Source organism: Pristis pectinata, chromosome 28 (genome assembly GCF_009764475.1).
Source record: "Pristis pectinata isolate sPriPec2 chromosome 28, sPriPec2.1.pri, whole genome shotgun sequence".
NCBI classification, from domain to species: Eukaryota; Metazoa; Chordata; class Chondrichthyes; order Rhinopristiformes; family Pristidae; genus Pristis; species Pristis pectinata.
In genome coordinates this window covers 12,991,483-13,019,096 of record NC_067432.1, presented here as the reverse complement: position 1 = coordinate 13,019,096, position 27,614 = coordinate 12,991,483, and the positions used below count along the sequence as shown (strand labels likewise).

The 27,614-nt window shown below is 38.7% G+C and overlaps 1 protein-coding gene across 1 annotated transcript; it reads left to right on the top strand.

Moving 5' to 3' along the window:
• Positions 1-429: 429 nt before the first annotated feature.
• Positions 430-24,313, top strand: LOC127583891 (ubiquitin-associated protein 1-like). The gene is made up of 7 exons (XM_052040281.1): positions 430-523; positions 620-679; positions 4,552-4,691; positions 12,085-12,831; positions 16,072-16,281; positions 20,351-20,452; positions 24,179-24,313. The coding sequence occupies exons 1-7, from the start codon at positions 430-432 to the stop codon at positions 24,311-24,313; spliced, it is 1,488 nt and encodes a 495-aa protein (XP_051896241.1).
• Positions 24,314-27,614: the final 3,301 nt, after the last annotated feature.

Genomic DNA, 27,614 nt, shown 5'->3' with positions numbered 1-27,614 from the left:
AACCTATGATAATTAAGAACCATATTCTCCTTCATGTTCTCCTTCGTTCACTGAGACCCCTGAAATGCTTAGATATATGTGGGAGTGGGGCTGGGGTTGTTTGAGTGTACTTGTCAAGGTTAGTTAACCAGAGCAAATTGAGTTGGAGTTGTTAATCACATAAATATAAGATGTGAGCCCATTAGTGTTTGTTTTTATTGTTGTCCCCTTGTACATCTGTTCATTGATAGAACAAATCTGTTTACCTAGTCTCTGCTGACGTTGAGGTGATCTGTTCAATCGGGATAATCTTGTGTGAGAGCAATTGGTTTCCAACCAGAGCTATTTTTAAATTGTCAGTTTCATCATAACCCCTCGTCCAGTTAATTAATGGCTTAGAAGCATCTGGTCTGCATATCTGCCTGAAACAGAATCAGACAGATAATAAACATGAAATATAGCCAGATGATTAACAAGGTAACAGAAGAAGGCTTCCCAATAACTTTGAACGACATCGTCCCAATGGATTTAATCTATATTGTTGGTGTGCCAATGAAGGTGCATTATCATTTGATCGACACAACATCACATCTCCCAATGCTATTAATATACCGTAATCTAATCATTTCCTTCATTTCAGAGTGCATTGGGAGTGCAACAGCAATGAGTAGTTCAGAGAATGAGGTTTGCAGCAGTTTGGGTAAGTCATTTCCCAAATTAATATATGTACTGGAAGGCAATTATGTCCTTTCTTCTAATTAAAATGAATCACCCATACTTCCAGACTGTAAGCATCTGTGGATGGGATCTGGACTGTTTATAGCTCGCAGGCAACCTGTTGTCTCAGTGGCAATCTTCTAATTAATAGTAAAAGTGGCAACCATCTGCTCCACGAAGCTTGCCTCATGCAGTCTGATGAGATGATGGACCCACCCAACGCACATCAAAGCCTTTAATCTCATGGGAGTGCCAAAAGAACAGATAAAAACCCAAGCCAATTAGAGGGTATAACCTGGAAAATTCCCCTCTGGACTCCCTGAGCTAATTAAAAGCACTCCTGAAGACCACATTGACCTTGCTTAGCTTCCATTTTATAAGGCATGATTTCTGCTCCAGCTAAGAACTGGTTCAGCTCTCATTTGAAAGATTGCAGAAAAATGCACCACAATCTGCAGGTTCCTCTCCAAGTTGCACACCACCTTGATTTGGAAACATATATTGCCGTACATTCTTATTGGTGGGTCTAAATCTTACCACTTATTACTCAGTTACATTATGAGAGCACCTGAACTAGAAAGACTACAGTAGCCCAAGAAGGTTACTCACCAACACCTTCTCCAGGGCACTTAGGGACAGGCAAAAAATGCTGCCTTGCCAGTGATATATCCTGAAAAAAAAATGGATGTGAATCATCCGTAAACATGACAACATCTATATCTTAGGCTTTCATAAAACAATTGATAGGAAAAGGTTCAAGAAGCATCACAGCCATCCGTCAGATGCACAACCACCAATCTCTATGACTAGAGGAGAGTAGCCAATATTTAATCCATTGCAGAAATTTCCCATCAATTTTAAATGATAAATGTCTTTTAGAATAACTTGTATGAATGTAGGAATGTACAAAATAGGAGCAGAAATCGTTCATATGTCCCTCAAGTATGCTCCATTATTCAATGAGATCATGTCTGGACAACCTTTGGCCTCAAAACACTACTGCCCCATTCTCATAAATCCTTGACTTCTGCTGTCCAAAAACCTTACTATTTTGTCAATGAAAATACTTAGTGGCTCAGTTCCCACAGATCTCTGAGGTAGAGGATTCCAAGGATCTGGGTGTTTTCAAACAAGAAATACAAAATGTTATTGTGCAGGTACAGCAAGGAATTAGGAAAGTAACCTTCACTGCAAGAGGGTGGAGTACAGGAGGGAAAAGGTCTTGCTAAGATTGTACAGGGTGCCAATAACTGGAGGACTTACAGTTTCTGAAGCACTTGACAGTGTCAGTGGTTAGAGGATTTCTTCCAGGTGGGAGTCTGGAACTAGAGAGCATAATCTCAGGGAAAGTGTTGGGCTTTTAATGACGGAACTAAGGAGCAGGGGCAAGAGGGCAAGTGTGTGTGTGTGTGTGTGCGCGTGCGTGTGTGTCTGTGTGTATGTGTGTGCGTCCGTGCGTGTGTCTGTGTGTGCGTGTGTCTGTGTATGTGTGTGTGTGCATGTGTGTAGATGTGTGTGTGTGTGTGCATGTGTCTGTGTCTGTCTGTGTATGTGTGTGTGCGTGTGTGTCTGTGTGTGTGTATGTGTGCGTGTGTGTGTGTGTATGTGCGCACGTGTATGCGTTTGAGTGTGTGCGTGGTGTGCATGTGCATCATGCCTATGTATTGGCGGAGGGTGTGGAGGGGCATGGACCCTCTGGGTAGTTTCTCCTACAGCTAGTCTCTGAATTCAGCTTAAACCTATCCAAATGGAGAAAATCATTTAAGGTTCACAGAGCAATACAACTCAGAACTCTTTTAAAAAGCTTATTAAAACCTGACCAAATACCATAATAAAATACAGGATAATAAAATAATTACCAACACTGCAAATAATATGACAACAACAATGAAATGAAACTATTTTGCACACAGCTTAACACAGAATGAGAACACATACACGTCTCAGAGTGAAGTGCAATGGCCAGTTATGCTAATTCTTTCCTTAGTCATGCAACCTACAACCTTTGAAAGTCCTGGCTTTGTCTGATCATCTTGTGCTTCTAACTTGGTTTATCTGGTTCATGTGTCGAGATATTCTAATTTCAAACCCATTCCAAAACTGACTCTTGTATAAGGCTAATACTTTACAGTTTCACTGTAGGAGATGCTATCCATTGGATGAGATTTCAAATCCAGGCTCCCATCTGATTGAAGAGGATTTAAAAAATCCCTTACCTCTTTCAAAAGAAACCGTTCCTGTGTTGCAATTTTTCTGTGAGTCATTTGGCTGCTGTTTTTACTTCTTGTGGCCAAACATCAAAGTCATGCATCTTTCCATCGAAGAATACGAAACAAGATCGTAAGATGGAGTTTGTAAGATCCCAAGTGTATTCAAGAGGGAATCAACAAAAAAGGCCCAAAGTGGCTGCAAAGTTTAGTGCATTAAATATTCTGGCTGTGATAACAGATTTACTTACATTCCAACTGCATTGTCATTGTCATATGAACCATTTTATGTCAGTGGTACAGTATATCTATGGTACAAATGCCTGCTCGGTTTAGATGTTATATAAATGTGTACTCTTTAACCCTAGTTTTAATGTTAGACCTTTGTGTTTTATTTAGTTTCTCAGCTAAACAGAACAAACCACTTCTGGAATAATCATAAGGTCTCCTGTGCAAAATAAAATCTGTCAGGAAACAAATAGCATTGAATAAAAGCTTATAAATTATTTTAATTATCTGGAACATTGGAAGCTGTTCTGGTAAAAATCCAAAGTAATTGTAAAAACATCCAGTCAAAATATCCCAAATCAAAATATATTTAGGTAATAAAAACATGTCTGGTGCTCCTTACTCAAGGATTAGTGCAATGCTGGTATAACCTCAAATTAAATGGGAAGCATTCACTGTGCCAGTGTAAGCATTCCCAATGCAATGCAGAAAATCATGCCAATTTCAGCATACATCATCCATGCAAATAAACAACTGAATGTAAAGTAAGAACAGTTTGTTCCCCTTCATCAAAGTTGACTTCTTGCTTGACAAAGCATAATGAGAAAATTAGGATGTTATTATAAGGTGATGCTATAAATTTGGAGTCAAAGAGTCATACAGCACAGAAACAAATCCTTTGCATCCCTACCCCATGTCCATGGTGACCATCAAGTACCTATCTATACTAATGCCATTCACCAGCACATGGCCCATGACCTGCTATGCATTGGTGCTTGACTCGATACTTATTAAATGTCATGAGTGTACCTGCCCCCACCACCCACTCATGAAGTGTGTTCCAGATCTGTTCACTGCCTATTGCCTTGAAACTAGCCATTAGGTTTGAATTCAAGAAAATGTTCAAGAAAAACTGATCTGTCTCAGGTGAGAGGGTCAACAGTGATGCAAGCTAGCACTCAATGGTATTAATGTCTGATATACTTTCTTGAGTGTGCTTAGGGGGTGAAGTGTTCATCACTGAATATTGCTCAGATGTTTACAAGGTCATTCTCAAAACTTAGAAACTAAAATAAAATGCAGATGCCGGAAATCTGAAACAAACACAGAAAATGCTGGAAATACTCAGCAAGTCAGGCAGCGTCCGTGGAAAGAAAAACAGTCAATTTTCAGGTCTGCAACCCTTCCTTATAACTTAATCTGATGAAGGGTTACAGACCCAAAACGTTGGCTGTTTCTCCTTCCACAGATGCCGCCTGACTTGCTGAGTTTTTCCAGCGTTTTCTGTTTTTATTTGCAGAACCTTATTTAACTGTCATACTTTTATATGGGTGATAACATATAAGCATAAGCACTATCTGCTTTCCCTGTCTATGATGCAGAGTTATACTCCTACATTTACTAAATTTTATTGTTTTAGCAGGAACCTCAACTTATTTGGATGAAGTACCTTTTAAAATTTCTCAGAAGTTCCAGACTATTGCCTTGGAAGAACTCACTCCAAGTTCCCCATCCTTTCCCTGTGTGCCTGACTGCTTTGAGATACTGAAACAAACACAGGTAATGAGATGTTTTGGTGCAGTAAAACTATTGAGCATTACATTATTAAGTAGCATAATTGTGAAGCATGAAATTTGTTTTAATAGATCATTATTGCTGTTGAATAAACTAATACATCAGGAATGTTACAGCTTCCATCTAGAACAGCCCATTTCAATGTTCAATTTGCTATTGTCAGAAATTCTACTGTATTGAAGCAGTCATATTTGTGCTCTTACTGAGTTGTATAATGCATTTTAAAAAATAGATACCTGTGTTAATATATCAGAATGTCAAGAACTAATCTTTGGTTCCAGCATCTTTCTAACTGAACAGCTTTGAGCAGTTAAATGGACACTATTAGGACCCTGGTCATGCAACAGCAATCCATTCCCCTCACCCACACCCCTCACCTTCTCACTTGCCAAGTCTTTATTTCCACTTTCAAAAATGTAGCTGAGATTCCAATATTAAAATCATAAAATATTGTGAAAATGTAGCAGGTTCAGTTTTTAGATTTGTGTTTATATGCCTATCAGAACTGAAATTGATTGTTTGTTATTTTTAGCATTATATGACATGGAAGTAGAAGGAGACATTTGGGCACCTCATGCCTGCTCCACCATTCAATAAGATTATGGCTGATCGTTTACCTCGACACCACTTTCCTACACTAATCCATATCCTTTGATTCCTTTAATGTCTAAAAATCTATCGATCTCTGTCTTCAATATACTCTGCAACTAAGCTTCTGCAGCCCTCACGGTTAGAGAATTCCAAAGATTCACTACTCTCTGGGTGAAGAAGTTTGTTCTGATCTCTGTCCTGAATGGTTGACCCCTTATTTTGAGAATGAGAATCCTGCTTCTAGACACCCCAGCCAGGGGAAACATTATCCTCACTTCTACCCTGTCAAACCATTTAAGAACTTTGAACGTTTCAATGAGATCACTTCTCATTCTTCTAAACTCAAGGCAGTATAGAGCCAGTTTGTTCAATCTCTCCGACAATAAACCCACCAGCCCAGGAATAAATCTGGTGAATTTTAGCTGCTCTCCCTCCATCACAAGTATATCCTTCCCTAGGGATGGAGACCAGAAAATATATTCTGTCTCCGCAGGGCTCTATATAATTGGAGCAAGGTATCACTATTCTTGTACAAATCCTGTTGCAATGAAGGACTGCATACTGTTTGCATTCCTAACTATTTGCTGTTCTACATGTTAGCTTTCAGGTTAATGGCTCTGAATCAAAACTATAAATGCCAGATTTGACAGATGCCAACTAATCAAATATGCCACTTAATCCAAGGTTAGCAATGCCCATCATTTTCCCACTATAGGACCTGCCACTTCCTAAGCTGGATCATTAACCTGAAACATTAACTCTGTTTCACTTTGCACAGAATGCTGTCTGACCTCCTGAGTATTTCCAGTGTTTTCTATTTCAATTTTAGAATTTTTACTATATTTTCCAGCATTTTACCTGCTACTGATGTCTTGGTTAAACCTAATGGCAATAATCCAGTACTGCAAGAAAGACATGATGCATTTATCAGAAATTGCAGAGAGAAAGTGTACTTATTTCAAAGAATTCTATCAGCAAGTTGCCCAAGATCACAGAGACGGTAATGAATGATTGCACTGAAAGCAACAAACCGTGCCTCACAAATCCATCTGTGTTCTTTGAGAAGAAAGCTAAAGTAATAGCTGAGCAATATCAGGTGGGCAGAACATACTTTGAGATTAACAAGCTATTTGGTGGTGTGTCTTGAGTCTTTTAACAACTTATCAACGTACAGATTTAATGGGTATGGTAGCATAGTTGTTATGTCATTGGACTAGTGATCTGGAGTCAGGAGTTCAAATCCTGCTGCGGTACCTGGGGAGGGAATTTAAACACAATTAATTAAATGTGGGGTAAAATATCAGTGACAGTAATTGTGGCCATATAGTTACCAGGTTGGTATAAAATTACTCCTGGTTCAATAATTTACTTCAGAGATGGAATTCTGGTCCCCTTAGCTGAGTTGGCTCACAACGAGTTCAGGCAAATCATGACTCTTCACTGCTGTCTGAAATTTTCTTGCAAGCCACTCAGTTTAATCTGTCCTAAGTTGCAGATCAATGTCTAGTGGAGTTGTTTATTCTGGATTCCTCACTGTTACTACTATTCTTAAATGAGATGAAAGAGAGTAGTTATCAAGTTTACCAGTGGCATGTCAATCTTTATTGTGACCAGTGTAAGGATATTTATGGCATTCAGAAGGATCTGAAAGTACGACAGCTGATATTTAGTCTGTTTAAAAGAAAGGTAAAGTATATTGGTACAGGAAATGTGAAATATGGCTACAAGATCAAAGGATATCTTTTGGCAAAAGTAGAAATGGTAAAAAAGATTGGGATGATTATGAAGCTTTCACTAAAAGCATGAGTCAATATAAAGCTGCTGTCAATGATGATCGAATACGAAAATGAACCTGAACATTAAACTGTAAGTTGATGTAAATCACTTTGGACCTTTATAACTTTGCGGTAAAAGCTAATTTGGAATTTCAAGCAAAAAATGGGCAGAAAATCTCAATAAAGATTAGAGTTCAGAATAAAAGACTCTTTGATTCCACCCTGTGGAAGGAGACACACAGTCACAGAGCATGGTTCGAATTGAGGGCTGTCGCAGTGTAGCCCAGTTCACTGGCTTCTTCACCCCATGAGTGTAACTCCTTGCTGGCACAGTTTGTTATGTTAAAAGCACTATATAAATGCTAGTTTTTGTTGTTAGGACTTTGGTATCATGGAATCCCTCCTGCAGATTATTTGGTTTTTGAAAACTAACCATTTTGAATACTTAAGAACAAGCAAATGACATCTGATGATGAAAGGGATTAGGAGCTGTTTGGATGGAATAGACTTCCAAGTCGTCATGGAACAATGTGGTTATAATGTTACAGGGACCTCGGGAAAATAATCTGTGGAATTTAACTGCTCAGGAGTTGTATAATGAAAACTAAACTAAGTTCATTTTTGTATTGGATCATCATTGACAGCAGCTTTATATTGAGCAGAAATTTTTTAAGAATGTATTGTAATATTAATAGATGTGTTGGAAATTAAACATGTATTAATTAGTTTCAGAATCCTTGATGTAATAGTGTGCCTTATTTGATAAGGAAATCAGCTTCAGTTTGAAACTAATAGCCCTGATTTTGCAGTTAGCAGCAGGTACATGCAATGGCAGCTGTTCTCTGGACTAAGGTCACATTTGCCTCTTTCTCAAGCATGTGGGCTGGACATAGGTGCGAGGGCCTGTGAAGAGCTCTTCAGTGGTGAGGGCCTGAGCAGCGATAGGACCTTCTGCATGGACATGTGGGAAGTCAGGCCTTCTGCATCCCTGGCACATGCATGGAAAACCCAGACAAGCTGGCAACCACATGGGGAAGCTCCAGCAATTCCCTGCATCCAGTTCAATGAAAGTGGTGTAACGTGACACGGTGCACTAAGCTGAGGGATGATTTGCCTTCTCTCAAAGCAATGAAAGACATTCAGATACATTCAAAAACTATTAAAATTGATGAAAATAATATTAATAAAATTGTTTATTTACTTTTTAAAAACCAGAACAAGTTTCATTAAAAACACATTAAAATACTTACAAATCATTGAAAGAAACTGAAGTAAAATAATTAAACGTAAATTATTACCTTTCCTATTCTGCAAGCTGAGAATTCCCATTGAAATGAATGGGGTCTCCAAGCCTTTACTTGGCCTCTCCTGGCATAGATCAGAGAGATGAGTCCCCAGCACAACTTTGGGTGATCCCAGCAAGATAGGGCTCCACAAGTGGTCTCTGTGTGTGGCTCAGTGATACATAAGGCAGAATCTGTCACTCCTTAAGCAGGCCTGCTTAAATCCAGGGCTTATTCTTTGTGGGAATGGCTGAACACCGATGATTTCTCTCAGGGTTGCACAGTGGCACAAGCTAGCAGAGCTGCTGCCTTACAGCTCCAGTGACCCCAGTTCAATCCTGACCTTTGGTACTGTCTGTGTGGAGTATGCATGTTCTCCTAGTCACCGTATGGGTTTCCCCGGGTATGCCCATTTCTTCCCACATCCAAAGACATGCAGTGTGGTAGCTTAATTGGCCCTCTAAGTTGTCCCTCATGGTTAGATGACCAGTAGAATCTGGGGGCAATTGAGGGGAATGAGGGGAGAATAAAAATGAGGTTAGTGTAGGGTTAGTATAAATTGGTGCTTGATGGTTGGCGCGGACTCAGTTAGCCAAAAGGCAGTTTGAACCAGCGGCGATAGGCAGAAGCATTTAAGTAAAAGAAATACAGCATGCATGTCCCCTGCTATTTCACATTTACTACTGGTACTTAGCTCCTCTCTGGTCAGAACAACCTCACATTTTAACTTGAGATGTCAGTGTTAGTCCAATAACGATATATGGTAATTCCTATAAAGTGCTATGAATCTTCAACTACAATGGGGCTACTGTTGAACTCTAAGCTAAAAGTCAGTTGCTACCAGTCAATAGACATCTTGACTGAATATGGTTGTCCTGAAGATCCTCTGATAACCTGAATTGGCCTGATTATACTGAGGTGATGTGTTGCCAACATTTTCTGTTTGAAGTAGACCTTTCATCTGGTAGCAACTATAACTGTTATTTGGTTTTGCTTACTTTACAATGTGTTGTGTAAACAGCTAAATCAGCTCCAGATTTGTAAACCTTTTTGAATCGTTGGTTCAAGTTACATTTTTACTTTCAGACATTGATCAACTGCACTGAGATTTGGTTTTTCATTTCATTTTTACTAAGGGAAATGATGTTGTGAATTCTTCTAAGTCATAAAATAGATGATCTAGGTTCACTTTCTATCTCTTTTTAAATTCTTAAGAACAAAGAAAATCCTGTATTTTTAACCATTTCTTGGCTTGTTCTCTAGGTTCACGTTCTCACCTATTTCCTTCAAATTCCTCATCCTTTCATTAACAATGGCAGAGGCTTCAAATCAGTATTTGTGTTATAGAATGAAGTTCAAAATTATTGCCAATAGATGCTTTTCTCTTTTCCAGTCCAACAACTATCAAAATACATTAGCTTGCCATTTAGGGTTAATGGCAAAGGAGTGACACATGTTGTTCATCATAGTGACAGTTCTCAACAAGATTTTTGTGGCATTTGAGTGGGGACTTTCTCAAATCTGCCATCTGATCCAGTGCTGCAACCTTTACAGATGATTTATGGTGTCTTTAAGCAGGTTAAGAAACAGTGAGGTTCTTTAACCAATCAGATTGAAGAATCTTCGCTTAGCAACACAAAATAACCTGGAATTTTAAACCGGATTTAATCCAATACAAAATTGTGTACAGTAAGTAAAATAAACATTTGAAAAAATGATGGAATTAAGAGAAAGGTAAAAGAGACAGGTATGAAATATTTGTGTTTTTTTCTAAATTTCTCAAGATAACTGATTTATGAATAAAGTCAAAGTCAAGTTTATTGTCATCTGCACAAGTACATGGATGCACAGGTGCAATGAAAAACTTACTAGCAGCAGCGAGATCACAGGCACAGAGCATTTACAAGAAAAAACATAGATTAAACATACATCATACACAATTTTTACAATTTTTATTAGAACAAAGAAGGCTATTTTAGTGCAAAGTGATCAAAGTGGTCATAGTGTGGCTAAACTGTAGTGATTAGGGTTGTGCCAGTTGGTTCAAGAACCGAATGGTTGAAGGGATGTAGCTGTTCTTGAACCTGGTGGTGTGGGACTTCAGACTTCTGTACCTCCTGCCCGATGGTAGCTGTGAAAAGATGGCATGGCCCGGATGATGGGGATCTTTGATGATGGACATTGCCTTTTTGAGGCAGTGCCTCATGTAGATACTACCGATGGTGGGGAGGGATGTGCCTGTGGTGTATTCTGCAGAGTCCACTACTCTCTGCAGCTTCTTACATTCCTGCACATTCGAATTGCCGTACCAGACATTGATGCAACCAGTCAGGATACTTTCAACAGAATATCTGTAGAAGTTTGTTAGAGTGTTCGGTGACAAGCCAAACCTCCCTAACTTCCTGAGAAAGTAAAGACGCTGGCACCCTTCCTTGTGATTGCATCTATGTGCTGGGCCCAGGATAGGTATGTTAACACCCAGGAATTTAAAGCTGCTGACTCTCTCCACCACTGATACCCCAACGTAGACTAGTGCATGTTCACCTTCCTTCCCCTTCCTGAAGTCAACAATCAGCTCTTTAGTTGAGCAAGAGGTTGTGGTTTTGGCACCACTCAACCAGATGTCCTATCTTGTTCCTGTACTCTGACTCATCACCACCTGTGATTCATCCAACAACAGTGGTGTCATTGGCAAACTTGTATATGGCATTGGAGCTGTGCTTACCCACACAGTCATTGTGTGTAGAGAGTAGAGCAGGGGGCTAAGCATGCAGAGATGAAATTCTACAGTTGTGAAATTAAAGTTTAAGGGTTAGAGAGGTTGCCTGGCAGTAATGGTCACTTAACACATTAAAAAATCATGTTCCCTAAATGCACCATCCCCAATGTTTTCTGACTAGTAGATATCTAGTGGGTAAACACCCTGACTGCACAATGTTGCATGTCTTACAATGCTGAGTATTTTGGTGAGGTTCTGTTATGGTGCAACATATGGAGAAGGATAACTCGAATCTTTGGAATACCATGTTTAACAGAACATGTGCAGTCACTGTAAGCTGGTGTCTGATATACACCCAATATTGGTGATGGTTCACTAATATTATTAATTTGGGCCAATGTGTGCCATAATCTGCTGAAGTAGGTTTCAGGCTTCAAGTCAATGAGCTTTGTCTTTCAAGCTTTTTCTGCTTTGTTTTAGTTATATAAAATACAATTATGTACATGTAACCATTCAACTGTATACAGATGCAAAATAATGTTAAGCATTGAATGGTTCTGTGTTGTTCATTACAATCTGTAGAACTACCTGATCAGTCAACAACTAAAATCTGAATGATAGGTAAATAGTAAATAGACTTTGTAGTCCTAAAGGGCTACATGATACATGGTTCCTGATTTTATAAGATAACAGCTAATTTACTATGAGTTATGTATTGGTATATGACCGAGAGAGAAAAGAAAGTATTAAAAGTATCCCCATTTAAAAAAAATCTTTTGCTACATGAGTGGTTGACTTAAAGTTCTGAACTCTCATTAGTTTCTGAAGGGCACTCCACATTATCCACAACATTGGCAGAAGATTTGTGGAAGTTCCTGAGAACAGGTGATCATGAGAAGCCTTGTGGGGAATTCAATACCTCTACAATGTGCACCTATTACTTGTGCATTTGGAAAAAATATTGGTACTTTGCTTATGATCAATGTTATATGCAATTTTATTTTCTACAGTATGACTTTACACTGGAAAAGAAAGTATTGAAATGGGTGCAAGACCAATTCCTACAAGAAACTCCAAGGATTGTCCCAACATGTCCACCATTCTGGCTTGCGTTTACTGATCTTGAGGGAGAAGACACTGATGATATGAATAATGAATCTTGTCATACCAAACCTCAAAGGGGTCACATGGTTTTGAGGACCAGAAGGTGCAGGAGTTTCAGTGTGACAGATATTAAACATGTTTGCCCAAAGGCTGCATACATATCAGACTCAGAAAGTGATGATGGATACTCAGAGGATGATGAACTCTCATCGTCTGATGAAAATGAAAATCAGAAACTTCCTTCAATGCCATTTCTCAGGAGTAAGTTTAGTGTCCGATCCAGATTCCTGGATGGAAGACCAGCCTCCTCACCGGATAATCCTTCCAGAAGTAGACACAATGAGACGTGTTTTAGTGCCAGCTTAACAAGACTGCCTCACATCTCTGGATTGAGGCGCTCACCTCTTTGTAACAATACTAATGGTGAGGAAGAAAGTAGGAGGGATGGACCGAGTTGGTCACCAGCATATGGACCAAGAAAGCTTCCTCGAAAATTTCCCTGCCAGCACCCAAACAACAAGAACAACAAAAATATAAATTTGGGCAAATGTATTATTGGAAGTCCACCGCTTTCCTCTGCCCAGTTTCAAGTGGAAAGGTCATCTTTGAATAGGGCAAGAACTCCATTCAGAAAATACAAACAACCATTTCTGGTAAGAGCTACGGACATCTTCAAAACAGACATAGAAGCAGTAGCTGACCTTACAGTGGAGTCCTTACTAATCCCAACTTTTAGGTAGAAAGTCCGCTTCAGTATGAATGTGTTTTTCAGCAGTAAACAAGTTCTTCAAAGTCATAGCATCTTGCTGCTTGAAAATAGACTTTTAATGCAGCATTGGAAAATGGCTATTTCAGTCAATAGTCACCGATGAAATCACTGTCCCAGAAATAATATTTCAAAGCTATTTATTCCCAGGATTTTATTGCTAACTAGAAATTGATATCGTCCCACTTTCCATTCTGAGTAAATTCATCCTCACAGGAAGTACTCTTGGTAAGAAAAAATAATTCAGAATAATGCCCTAAATGAATTCCTCTGTGCATTCTTCGGGTTTTTACTGATATACAAGTCTGGTTTAGTGATCAATATTCATATGGGTTAAATTCTGCTAGCACTCCAGAAAAGAATTACAGCCCAATGAACCTCAAAGTTTAATGCTAGCGAATAGCCCAGAAATCAATCTTATTCTGTGAATCTTAGGCCTCTATCCTAGCAGCAGAAAACACATTTGACTGGCACTTCCTTTTGATGATTTGAACAAAATATTGAGTTAAATGTAAGGGAAAATGTGAATAGAAAGTGGGACCCTATCTTTCTGTACCCTAATGAACTGTATAATACAATATTACCTATTAATTATATTCATTGTAATTTATTTTTTAAATCAGGCTTCAAAGACCATTCCAGGTTATATTTAGTTAATATATCATAAAATGGTCACAGTACAGTTTCAGTATTAAAGGCAGGCTTTTCTTAACTCTTGTAATTATGAAATAGTAACATCCTTATCATGAATTTGGAAGCATTGTTCACTCATTCTTTATCCTAAAAGACAATTTAGTTTGTAATTTACAAATAAATTTTGTTGACAAGTCTTGTCCAAGATTGACAATGACATTGATTTACTTGAACTATATAATAGTTCAGACATCCTAATGATCTTAATTAACAGCGTCACCTTTTTAGCTCTCCTCGGTAATTAGTAAAAGTTCATGTCAATTAATAAAAAGCCAAAAATTGTTTTTAAACCATAAAATGGAAAACATTGGAAAAAGGCGTGGACAACACATGAAAAACTTTCTAAAATGCTTTGTTACTCTTATTTAGTTCTGATTTGGATTCCCAATATTTCATGTTTTGTCTCACAGACATTCCTGACATCTTGATATTTCATTCTGTCTAGTTGAACATCAGTTGCAAAATCTAAAACAACTCCCTTCTGGGTTGTGTTTCCAATAACATCACCTTTTCAACTGTGTTACTTCTGCAGTCGTGTTTTTCCAATTGTTGCTGCAGCAAGATAAATAATTAGACACTGAAAATAGTTGGCTAGAGTGCAGTCGAGTGAAAATCATATTCTCTTGGACAGGCTGTTAAATAAACTGTGTCCTACTAAAATTTTTAACAAAATGTAAACTTTAGGTTTGCCAAATGGAACTATATGCTCACTGCTCTTCAAAGATGAGATGACAATCTTACCCTTGGAAAAGCCAAGGCCAGACTAAATACTTCCTTATAGAGCAGCAAAGAAAATAGCAGATAGATTGCCCCAGGCAATTCTCATCTGTTTCTTACTGGTCGTTTTCAGAGCAGCTGTGAGAACATACTTGGAGTGTAATGTCACCAGTTCTCTTTGTGTGAATCGAGCAGACCCGAAAGACTGCCTCAACAGTAAAAAAAGACACTTACTTGATATCATCCTCTATCACACTGCTTTAAATAGTTTGTGGTGGAGAAGCTGAGCCAGTGAACCTACAGTTTTCCCACAAGCATGGGACCTTTTCATTTCCCCCTCATTATGCAGACTGCTAACTCATTGCTGGAGAGATTATAACTGCAGATCTGAGAGCAATCATTTGAAAATGGGCAATGTAGACACCAATGACTGAAAATGGGCCCAGGTAAATAATTAGTCTGATTCAAGAGTATAATTTTGAAATGACCTCTCTCAGCTATGAGTGAGTGGGTGAGAGAGAGAGAGAAAGCGAGAGAGAGAGAGCGAGAGAGAAAGATGCATAATGAATATACCCTAACCTCAAAAGTCATAAAATAGAAGTCCTTAGTAATACATAAATTATTTTGCAAACACATTACACCCACAATTTTAATGCCACAAATTATTCTGTAATACCATTTTATATAATATTTATATAATAAATAGTTAATTAAAATAATAATTTCCACTAAATCAATTGCAAATTGTGTTTCCTTTTAAACTGTGCAATGTTCTAATTGAGTGGAACAATTAAATCCAAATTCAAGGAGCTTTTACTAATTGTCATTTTTAACACTTGACTAACATTGGAAAATATTAGCAATCACATCCAATAATAATTGTCCTGATTATTTTATAATCAAATGGCCAGTGGGTAATACCACTAGACACTGAACAAATAGCAAAACAGCCTCACTTCCACTTTACTGGTAAACCTGTGGCACTCAAGCTGGTCAACAGGGGCAAGTCGCCAAACCATCTTTGACAAGTTCTGCTTTTCAAAGTAGGAGATGACATTAAACCATGAAGATCTTTTGTTAAACAAAAATGACAGTACATAAATCTGCTCTTCAGTTGATGGAACCCATACGTTAGGCATGTAGAAGACATTGTGAAATCCCTTACCCATTGAGACTACTTCAATTTTATTAGAATCAATTTTTAATCAAATGTTAATAACCTATTCTGTAATGTTACTTTAAACAATGTTGCAAAAAGGTACAAAAACTAGGAAAGGTATAAATTCATTAAACATTCAATTGGCCACAAATAAGCTTTTCCCTGAAGGCAATGCAGCAAAAAAATGAGAATTGTGTTTCAGAAGCATAAAATGTAGTGAATTAAGCCAAACCACACAGTTAGTTTAATTTTCTTTTAGTGGACTCCTCATTAAATTTGAAAATGTTAGATGTCTCAGCAAGAATAGCCTGTGAGTTGGTGTTATAATGATGGCACTGATAGCACAAAACTAAAAATAAGTAATCCTGCACTTGTATGTGAGGATATACAGAAACGCTCAGAATAGGTCAGAATCTGAAACAAAAGAAGGAAAACAAATCCTTTCCTGGATGAGAAAACAAACTGAATTCTTTTATGGATCCAAGAGTTTAGAGTGTCTAGTGCACTGCTTTCCTGCAATGTTTCACTTATTCCAAATGTTCGTTTGCTCTTTCACAGCTGCTCAGAAACAATTCCTGCCTTCCAGCACCCCCGACAACTCCAAGACCTTTGAGTTCCCACAAATGTCTCCCAGACTCAACTGCTGATCTGCTATTGGCACTCAGTCAAAAAGAACAAGATCTGATTCAACCAGTTATGAAGCAGGGATATCCAATAAGCAGAGTGATTTGGGCTATCCAGAACATTGGACAAGGCAGCACAAAACAGGTGTGTGATACAACAGTTAATGCTTGCAGGGCCAGACATGGTGAAACCTGTTTAATTGTTTCACAACACCACATTGATAGTTATTATTTTCAAGGTTTTATTTTAGTTTTGCCAGTCTGGATGTGCATCATATCATAAATTTCTACAAGCAACAAAAGGAATCCAGACCAGCCTCAAGATGGGCAAGTTGGTGGTGGACTGAGTTTCCATCAGACATACTTGATGGTTTTGGAGATCCCCAGTGTTACAGCAGGACAGGGCAGGCCCAAGGTAAAACTGGCTGGACCAGCACTTCTGCAACATGTTGCTTTCTGATGACCAGCTGCAGAGGAGCATTGGTCACCTGTGAGCATTTCTGACAGTTCACGGTACTCAAAGAAAAGAATTTGTTGGTGCCAGCATCTAGCTGAAGACCTCTGTTCTCCCAAAGGAACCATAGCAGTTGGCCATCAGTGACCACTAAGGGAAAATCAGGGTAGGACCAACCAACTTAACTGGAGTCAAAACAGACCTGACTTCTGGAGAACGAAACCAGTGACTTAGAGACACCAGTAAGCTAGTCTATCCTCTTAGATAATGGAGGAAATGATGTGGATGGTATCCAGAACTAACTATTCCTGATGATTGTAACAGAATTTAGGGTGCTCAAATCCACCAGCACCAATAACGGACCTACCTTACTGGATGTAGGAACAGAGCAATGTTCTAATGATGGGTCCTGGACCTGAAACAGTAACTGTTCATCTTTCCACAGATGCTGCCTGACCTGCCGAGTATTTCCAGCATTTTCAATATTTATTTCAGATTTCCAGAATCTGCAGTATTTTGATTTTCAAACAATGTAAGGAGCATTTTTACCTTCTCCTTCTCTCTTAACCAAGAGTTTAATGGATACAGTCAGTCTAAAATTAAAAATCTAAACATCCAGGCAATCAATGTAACTTGAACCAATTCAGAATAATCACTTTTTGACAAAGCGCTGTTTGAATTTCAATTTTAAGGACAACTAGTACTCTATAAATATTTGCTGGCAATATATTTAACTTGTAAATGGCAACACCACACGTTGTTTTAAGGAAAATTCCAAGAACCATATTAAAATGCTTTGAATTAATACACTTTATTTTTCCTTTAAAGCAATTACTGTAAAAGGAATTCTGAATGTAGTCATGGTTTGATATTTGATAGTGTGGAATTATTACTGAAGCAAACCAAAAAATAGACATTAAAACATACAAAGCTTATCTTGCATCCATATTATTGGTATTGGTATTGGTTTATTATTGTCACTTATACCAAGGTACGGTGAAAAACTTGTCTTGCGTACCGTTCATACAGATCAATTCATTACACAGTGCATTGAGGTAGTACAGGGTAAAAACAGTAAAAGAATACAGAGTAAAGTGTCACAGCTACAGGGAAGTGCATGCAGGTAGACAATAAGATGCAAGGTCAAACAAATCCATCTCATTGTATAAGGTGCTGTACTTAATGGGCCAGAAGTTTCTTTAAGTGGAGAACAAACAGCACCTTTCTTTCTTAGACCATCAAAAGCCTATTTAATTCCCCTGAGTCTTTGCAGTGGAACTTGCTAAGATCTCAGTTAATAATCAAAAAATTGAAGGAATGAACGTCCAAGTGAAAAGAAATTTCATTTCTGGTGCCTGGGAGCTTGTTTCCCCTACACCACCACCCACACATTCCTCCCACTGGGTCCCTTCCAGATACTGTTCCCATCTGCCCACTCCACCTCCTTTATTTGGTTCCATGCTCCAGCTTCCTCTCCTACCAGATTCCACAATCTGCAGCCCTCTGTTGCCTCCACCTACCATGTCCCAGCCTCTGTCATTATTTCCACCCTTCCTTCACCCTCCTGGCTCTATTTGCCAATCAACCCCTCCTCACCTGGATCCACCTATTGCCTGCCCCCTCACCTCTTTATACTGGCTATGTCCCCTCCACTCTTTCCATCCAGAGGAAACATCGACTGTCCACTTCCTTCTACAGATGCTGCCTGACACGCTGAGTTCCTCCAGCAGCTTGTTTTTTGCTATGGACAAGCCCTTTATGCAGGCTGTTCAGTTCATATCTATGACACAAAGAGAAGTATGTCACACAGTTCAATCCTTTGAAATGGTGAGCCAGAGGGTGAGGTGGTATTTATGAACAGCTTATGCAGCAACACTGCATCACAGATAGTAACTTCCAATTTTTAAGAATGTAAGAAATATGAAGAGGAGTAGGCCATTGGCCCCTTGTACCTGCTCCACCGCTCAACCAGATCATGGTTGATCTGTTACTTCAGTGTCATGTCCCTGCACAAGCCCCTTATCCCATGATCCCCCTGCTACATACCTTTATCTACTCAACTCTAGTTGCCTGAAGTTGATGAGTAGTTTGCTCATACACATGGATAGGAAAGATTTAGAGGACAAATGTGGGCAAATGGGACTAGCTTGGATAGGCACATCAGTCAGCATGAATGAGTTGGGCAGAAGGGCCTGTTTCTGTGCTGTATTACTCTCTCACCTCACAGAAAGGTAAGAGCTGTTAGTCTCATCATTGTTTGGGGGTTAAATTCTGGCACAGCATGAAAACTGTAATCATTCTGCATTATATGTGCTAAAATATCCTGAGCATAATCATTTCAGCTGGAACCACTTTGTTCCTGTTAAACTAATTCCACAGTAAATCTAATGAGGGAAACTGAGCTGGAAAACTTTTTTTGGCTCCATCAATGTTTCTTGTACCTTTTTAATGTCCAACTTTAGAAATGTTTTGAAAGTAAAGAACATGTTCTATTGATAAGCCATCACCACTTTCCAAGCCTGTTTTTTTTTCTGTATCTGACCAGATTTCAGTGATTCTCAAAGAGTTGTTGAATTATATTTTTGTTCATATTAATTTTGAAAATAAGCAGAATTCTATAGCCTAGTTCAGAGGTCACGAATCTGTTCTGTCAGCTATTTAGAGAAACAGAGTTAGACAGCACGGAACCAGGCCCTTCAGCCCAACTCATCCAAGCCAACCATGTCGTCCATACTAATATAGTCTGTCATGTTTACATTACTGGATAAAGCAGGGATCCATGCCAGCCATATGGATACTCTGAATTCAGACAATGAGTAGGTCTTGCCCTGCTGATTACGCAGAGGGGTCACGTTGTTGGACAATGAGTGACCATTATAGCCCTGCATTAACATTGGTTCTATTCATTATAAGGTGAGTAACACTCACCTTGCTGAAGAACTGAGTTCTCATTAGTTGCACAATCAGTAACATTGACATACTGAGTAAGAAGAAGCTCTGCACCATTATACTGTATGTACCTTCAAACCGTATGTACACTGTATTCATATGGATCAAATGGGACAATACACACAAAATGCTGGAGGAATGTCTGTGTATTGGTCCAGATTCCAGCATCTCTTGTGTCTCTGGATTAAATGGGAACTCACTATTTTTTTTATTAACTTTTAAAAACCTAATTCCAGGATATAGTCCTGCAGGATTTTGCTAAGTCTGAAATGTAAGTCTTCAATCAAGCCCCAACTACAGTGGATACAGTGTCTGCCATCTGAGATTCAGCCCTATAAACCCCTCAACATTTAATTGCATTCTAGAATTAAATAGAAGTGATCTAGAATCTAGCCAATTTTATGTGTGCAAATATATTTTATAAGTGGATATTTATGTGGATATGTAATATATGTTTGTAAATTAATAGTAAAAGCTATATTTAAAATTTTAATGAGAAGTATTACAGGTATGATTAAATGAAAGTAGTTCTCAGATAAAGTGATTTTGATAATTTAGGTTAACATGAAATTGTTTTAATTTCTTCCAATTTATAATCCAGAATTTACCAGTATTAAAATGATTGAAATAATTTGTGTAATGATTGCCAGATTCAACTGATTCCATGACACATTGTTTGTGACTGTTATGCTGATGTTGTTAAATATCAATAATCATTATTGTTCATGACCTCATTGTTGGCTTATGTTCATACTTATGTGAGAAATAAGGTTTGGGTTGATCCTTTCATTAGTTAATGGTTTCTTGCCAGATCCTCAAGTATCTGAGTGCCTGGGACCGTCTCTGTAAGGAGGGCTATAAGGAGAGACTTGTTGAAGAAGCTATGGAGATTTTTCAGAATTCTGAGGAAAAGGTTTGAGGATCTTTAATCTGCTGCATTTTAGAAGCAATCTTTCCCTACTCACCCCATCCTATGTAAATCACTTTTGAAAATGTAAATCATCAGCACTTCCACCAAGGTTGGAGATTCTAAATTGAGGAACGTCAGCTTTCATTTGGAATAACTTGCATTTTTGTGACACTCACCAGATCTCAAAGAAAACCGTAATTAGTTTATAAGCAACAGATTACTTCTGAACTGATTGCTGTTGTAATCCAAGAACCCGTGACCCATTTTCACAAAGCATGGTTCTTAAAGGCAAATGTATGAATAGCAGATCAATCTGTTTCTGGTGGGATTAGCTGAGGGAAGAATGTTGGCCAGGGCTTCAGAAGAATTACCTCCCGTTCCTCAAGTAGTGTCATGGAATCGTTTACATCCTTCTGGAATACATTTGTTGATAGTGCAGCAGCACCATGTCACAACCAGAGCAGTGAATCCCAAATTCTTGAATGAAAACTCCCATTTGTTCATGTTCAGTAAAACACTCACCTCCCCATAACAAACACCTGATGATATCATGGGTTGTTCCTTTTAAGGAGTCAGGGCTGTCCTGGGGCTTGCTGTTAGCATTCCCAGAGCTAGAGCAGCTGACATGCTGAAAATACTTCTTAATTTATTAGCAAATGTTTTTAATTAAACTAACTCAACATTATTAAAGAGTGCCTGCAGATTTTGGTGCCCACTTTCAATTCTAAAGGAGGACCATGCACCCTAGGTTGGGAACAACAGCATTGAAGGGCAGCCTATTATCCAACCCAGAAGCATGAGTGCTACAACTTAACCACACCCACACCTCTGGCAGTCTCTCACTGATGCAGTGAAGCAATACCTACATTATTGGATCACTGTGAGATTTGAACTGGTTAAGATACCACAAATAAAACAAAACATTAATAGTTTACTTCAAATGAATTGAGACATCAATATAACAATTTGTGTCTCTATAGTCTCTTTCTCATTTATTTCAGGACATCCCAAAACTAGGAATGAAGAAATACAATTACAGTTGTAATGTAGGAAACACAGTAGCCAATTAATGCATAGCAAGCTCCCAAAAGCAACAACAAAAATGATTGAGTAAATTTTATTAGTCACATTGATGGATGAATAAATATTAAGGCTGTGGTGAAAACCCTCTTGCTCTTCTTTCAAATAGTGCCAACTACCCAAGAAAGCGTGATCTTGACCAGCTAGGAAAATGGGCTGAAAAATGGATGGAATTTAATGCAGACAAGTATGAGGTGTTGCACTTTGGGAGGACAAACCAGGGTTAAACTTACACAGTGAATGGTAGGGCTCTGAGGTGTGTGGTAGAACAAAGGGACCTGGGAATACTGATCCATAGTTCCTTGAAAGTGGCATCACAGGTAGATAGGGTCGTAAAGAGGTCTTTTGGCACTTTGGCCTTCATAAATCAGGGCATTGAGTATGGGAGTTGGGATGTTATGTTGAATTGTACAAGACGTTGGTGAGGCTGAATTTGGAGTATTGTGTGCAGTTCTGGTCACCTACTCACAGGAAAGATATCAATAAGCTTGAAAGAGTGCAGAGAAAATTTACAAGGATGTTGCTGGGACTTGAGGACCTGAGTTATAGGGAAAGGTTGAATAAGTTTGGGCTTTATTCCCTGGAGCACAGGAGAATCAGGGAAGATGTTATAGAGGTATACGAAATTATGAGGGGCAGAGATGGGGTGAATACATGCAGGCTTTTCCCCCTAAGGTTGGGTGAGACTAGAACTAGAGGACATAGGTTTAGGGTGAAAGGTGAAATATTTAAGGGGAATCTGAGGGGGAAATACTTCACTCAGAAGGTGGTACAAGTGTGGAACGAGCTGCCAGCAGAAGTGGTAGATGTGGGTTCAATTGTAACATTTAAGAGAAGTTTGGATAGGTGCATGGATGGGAGGGGTCTGGAAGGATATGGTCCAGGTGCAGGTAGATGGGACTAAGCAGAAGATCAGGTTGGCATGGACTAGATGGGCCGAAGGGCCTGTTTCTGTGCTGTAGTGCTCAGTGACTATGACTCTAAAGCAGACAGAGCATTGATTTAATTGAAACAAAAGCAGAAAATGCAGGAAATAGTCAACAGGTCAGGTTGTAACTGTGGGAACAGAACAGAATTAATATTTCAGGTCAATGACCCTTATCAGAACTGGGAAGGAGACAAAGGAAGTTTGTTAAACTGCAGGGAGGTTGGTTGGGGGGATAAAACTGGACTGACCATGGGGACAAGCTGTAAACAAGATTACCTGGTCAATGTGTGAATGGGAGCAGCTAGAGAGTGAGGACACAGACAGAAGGATGTGGGTGGTGTGAAATGCTGAGCAGGAGGACATGCCCAGCACATGAGGTCAGGCGTTCCCCAAAGCGATCACCCAATCTGTGTTTGGTTTCTCCAATGTAGAGGAGACCACATTGTGACACCAACTGCAGTACACTAGATTGAACAAAGTGCAAGTGAATCGCTACTTCACCTGAGATACTGTTTGGGTCCCTGGATGGTGGGAAGGGAAGAGGTGGAAGGGCAAGTGTTGCATTGCCTGTGGTTGCAAGGGAAAGTGCTGTAAGAAGGCGCGGGTGGGGGTTGGGGGTTTTTTGGTGAGAACAAAAGAGTGGACCAACGAGTCGTGAAGGGAAAAATCCCTCTGAAGGGGAGGAGAGGGGAAGAAATGTCTGGTGGTGGAATCTTTTTGAAGGTGGAGGATATTACGGAGAATGATCTGTTGAATGTGGAGGCTGCTGAGATGATTATATGAAAAGGCCACTTCTGGCACTATAGTGATTCCAGGCAGGAGGAAAGGGATAGCAGGATCAGGCAGGTTGTTTAAATTTTATCCTATAGTCAAAGCAATAGAACAATGTAGGTGCTAACACAGGCACTTACATTGAGCTGAATTCACATTATCTTGATTATTGCGTAGAGTTGGTTCTACCTTTCAAGAGCAGAACAGAAATTAGACTGAGAATAGAAAAAAGGAAGTTTGATGTTTGCATTTTATCAATTGATAGCCCTGCTTAGATTTGGATTGGCTTTCGTAAAAGAAAATTGAGTCACTTATGGCTTGGTCTCTGCTTCTGTTCCCATCTCCCATAAACATCTTGTATCTTGTTTTCCTGCTATTCTGATCTATCTAAATTAAATGCTCCCTCTAACCTCTAAATTAGGCTCTGATAATGTAAATGTATAGATGTGTAATACACATAATACAATGCATAATATAATGAAATTCTTTTGTTATTTATCGGCTATGAACAAAGAATGATCAATGTTTTGCATTTAAAGTGCCTAATTCTGAGAAAGCTGTCCTTCTCTGAAAGCTAAATATGAGGCAGAAAAATGTAACTCCATTGTTGGAAGTGTTACATTTATGGTCATTCTGTGGAATTTATTAATTAAGTAATGAAACTTTGAATTGCTTTCAAATTGCTGGTGAAAATTTAATAACAAAATGCACAATTATGAGATCTAAGTTTGTGTGAAAGCTCCAGAAACTTCATAAAACCAAACAGAGAAGTTTCCCTGCAGTCCATTCTGTTTTTGTTTCAGATTATGTGATAGGACCTCAGTTAGTCTTTGTCTGGATTCCATTGCCACATTCTTCAAAGATGTCCAGAGCTGATTGTCTAGCTTGCTTCAGTTTGCTGCCAAACTTAACTAATTCCTTTATCTTTTCTTGCACCCTTTTGTACAAAGGCAGAGGAGTTCTTGATTCTTATGACGCAGTTCGATGAGATGGGTTTTCAACATGAAGATATTAAGGAAGTTCTTCTCATCCATAACAACCATAGGGAAAAGGCACTTGAGGAGCTTATGATGCGCTCCAGATAGAAAAAGAAGGTGCTACATTTCACATATTCTGGTTTTGGTACTGCACATTTAAGTGTTGTAATCTTAACAGTAACCTTGGATTTCTTTTATGGAAAGTTTAAATATTCAACTGGCCTAATTGAAAGCATGTTATGTATCTATGCAAATTAATTCATTTTTAATATATAGCAAAATTTATCAGTGATCACCAATGCACAGTGCTGATCAATTTGTTCTTTACTTGTCCTTTTGGATAGCATAAAGTCAGGAGCAGTTATTGCTATTACAAGGGATTATCAAAATGTGTGTTTAATTAATGGAGGCGGAGGTCATTCAATCAGTTTGAAATGCACAGGGCAGGGAAGCAATGGAGTAAGGTGTCTATTGTTGTTATATGTATAAAACCTGGTGAACCTGCAGGTGACATCAACAGTAAGGGATAACAGGGATCCAAAGGGAGGATCCTGGAGAAGCTCTAGTTAATGGAAAGAGAAGACTTTGCAGTAGATTCTCTTATGGATGATTAAGAGACCCAGATTATGAGAAAAAGAATCACAACTTGGCACTGACACGGGTTCTCTTGAATTTGGATAGTATGGCAAATCTTTTTTAAAGTTCTGCATAAAGTGGCATCTGGTTTCCACAGGGTTACCTGGGATTCTCCAGGAAGGTTTTAGTGATTGGGTTGTATAAGTCAACCTTCTTGATTCCAAGACCTCCATAATTGGTTAAAAAAACTTCCAACAAGTTCCTCACCCCCATACAAACACCCATTCTTTCAGTCCATGATGAGCATGATTAGTGCACACATATATACTTGCATGTTGAACACAGGTAGTGAGGAAAGGAGTATTTTGCGATCAGCACTGGAAACTGTAGACTAAGACATCCACCTGATATTGCTGGGAAATACAATCCTGAAGACTGAATTGATACCAGATAGAGTAGATTTAGCCAAGCAGAGCATGTCAACGGTACCACAGCATAGTGGAGACTCAAGGGACTGCAGATTCTGGAACCTGGAGCAACACACAAAACCCTGGAGGAAATCAGTGGGTCCGGAAGCATCTATGGAGGGAAATAGAAAGTCGCCATTTCGGATCAAGACCCTTCATCTGGACCGAGTCCATTGATGCTACGTGACCCGCTGAATTCTTCCAGCACTTTGTGTGTTGTACCACAGCATAGCACAGGATAGAGGCTGGAGATCTGGACCAATCAGGAGAGATCAAGGCTGGAGCTCTGGACCAAAGAGAAGAGGAAGAGAAACTCAAGGATGGAAGTACAAGCCAATTGAAAGGCAGATGCTTATGTTACATGCCAAACCCCCTTCAGATGACTTCTGGTAACTTTCCTGGTACAGAGAATTAGCCATGGACCCCTGTGTGAGTATCAGTTACTTACAACACATTGAGGGAACTACCAGTTTTTGAAAAAGGGTCTGGGGAAAAATAATTGCACAATCCTAAATAATTTGCTGGAATACACAGCAAAGTGTGAGTTTTGAAACTGTTACACTTCTTATGCAAATAATGCATCAAATACTTTTAAATCTTTACATTTGTATAATTGCTAAGCAGTCATCAACATCAAAGTTTGGATCCAATTTAAAACGAGCATTGATTTCCATGGTTTAATCTGGCATGGCATGACAGCATGACAGTGTTTGTGTTAGCACTGAGATTATTCTTAGAATGTGGCTCAGAATTCTTATAAAGAAAGTGTTTTCTTTACATTGATATGCTTGCATTGAAACAAGAGAAATTTGATGAGTCATTAGATTAATAATCTGTCATATTAAAGGAGCAGCTGGTTTATAACAAGAGTCTGAATTGCATTAAAAATAGCACCTTAAAAACCGCCCATTAGAAACAAAATCAGTTAGAAATTAATTGTAAACTCAATCTGAATCCTGTTAATCTTGAATCTTATTACATTAAAAACCTTGAGGTTGAACCATACCATATCGCTCATTACAACAATCTGCCACATTTTAACCAGGCATTTTGATTCAACACACATTTAATGGACACAAACTGTTCACTAGAATCACTGAAGTGGAATTTTCAAATCTACCAGCTCTTTATTCCTGCTGTCTGCTTGTGGAAAACCTTTTAAGAAAATGGAAGTGCTAATGTGACTCTGGCAACATTTATTCAAACAAAGGCACTTTGTGAGTCATTTTCACCTTGATATTAGTCCCCCATTACACATCCTTTGGAACTCACCCTCCCAACTGAAAAGAAGTACAAGACTGGGTTTTTCATTATGTTGTTAGGAGATAATTCTGGTATTACTTATTGAACTCTCTGTCCTGTTTTGTGTGAGAGTTAGGATTTTACTTCCACAGAAGCACTGGTTACTGCCAGTCTTGGACATATTCAAACACAAAGAAGCAATGTCTTGAAATTAGATTTCAGATATTAGTATGTTGTTTACAGGTATTGCATTGGTATAAAATTCCCTTGACTCCGATTTTAGACTTCAGCCCATTCATTTTTATGGATGTATTAACAGGTGGCTCATTCATTCCTTCTGCATTCTAAACCACAAACATGAGGGTTAAGCTGGTTCATTTTGTATGTGATGTACAAAGCATGCAATACATTTTAAACTTGTTTATCATGCTATGAATTAATTTTCTTCCTGCTGTTTTGCTCATGTAAACATTTGTAACAACTCAACTCTGTCACAAGGCATTGCTCAATATAAAAAATCAATGGGAAACGTGCGTGGTAGCCTTATTTTTTAAATTATTAATATAAAACATGTTCATAGAAATAAAAAGCATGCATAAAAACTACCATCTATTGTTTTTTGTTCATATTCTATGTTTGATGAATTGATCCAAAAACTAAACTCCTTTAACAATGCTTTTTATTTTCAACAACTTGGCAATTGGACACCACAGCATCCCCAGGGGTGGGGGAATAGAGGGGAACGGATGCGAGGAGGTGCAGAGTGGTCAGTCCCCACATTTCTGATTATTACTCAGTCACTCTGGAAGCATGAGTGTGAGAATGATACATTAAGCTTGGTTATGTCAAACTCCAGTTTATAGATAACCAACTTCATATGTGGAGAACGGCCATCTGAACAAGTTACAGGAGAGTTCCTTTTGTTCCCAGAACCAAACTATATGTAAGGGCAGCACCAAGAGCAGAAGGGAAACAAAACAGACGAAGGACTTCTCTGCTTAAATAAAGAACATAAGATTTTAATCAAAGTGGCCTAATTAATATATTCCAAACATCATGCTGAAACCACAAAAGGAATGTTTCTTCGGGGGCTTAATGTGCACAATGATTGACAGCTTTTTTTC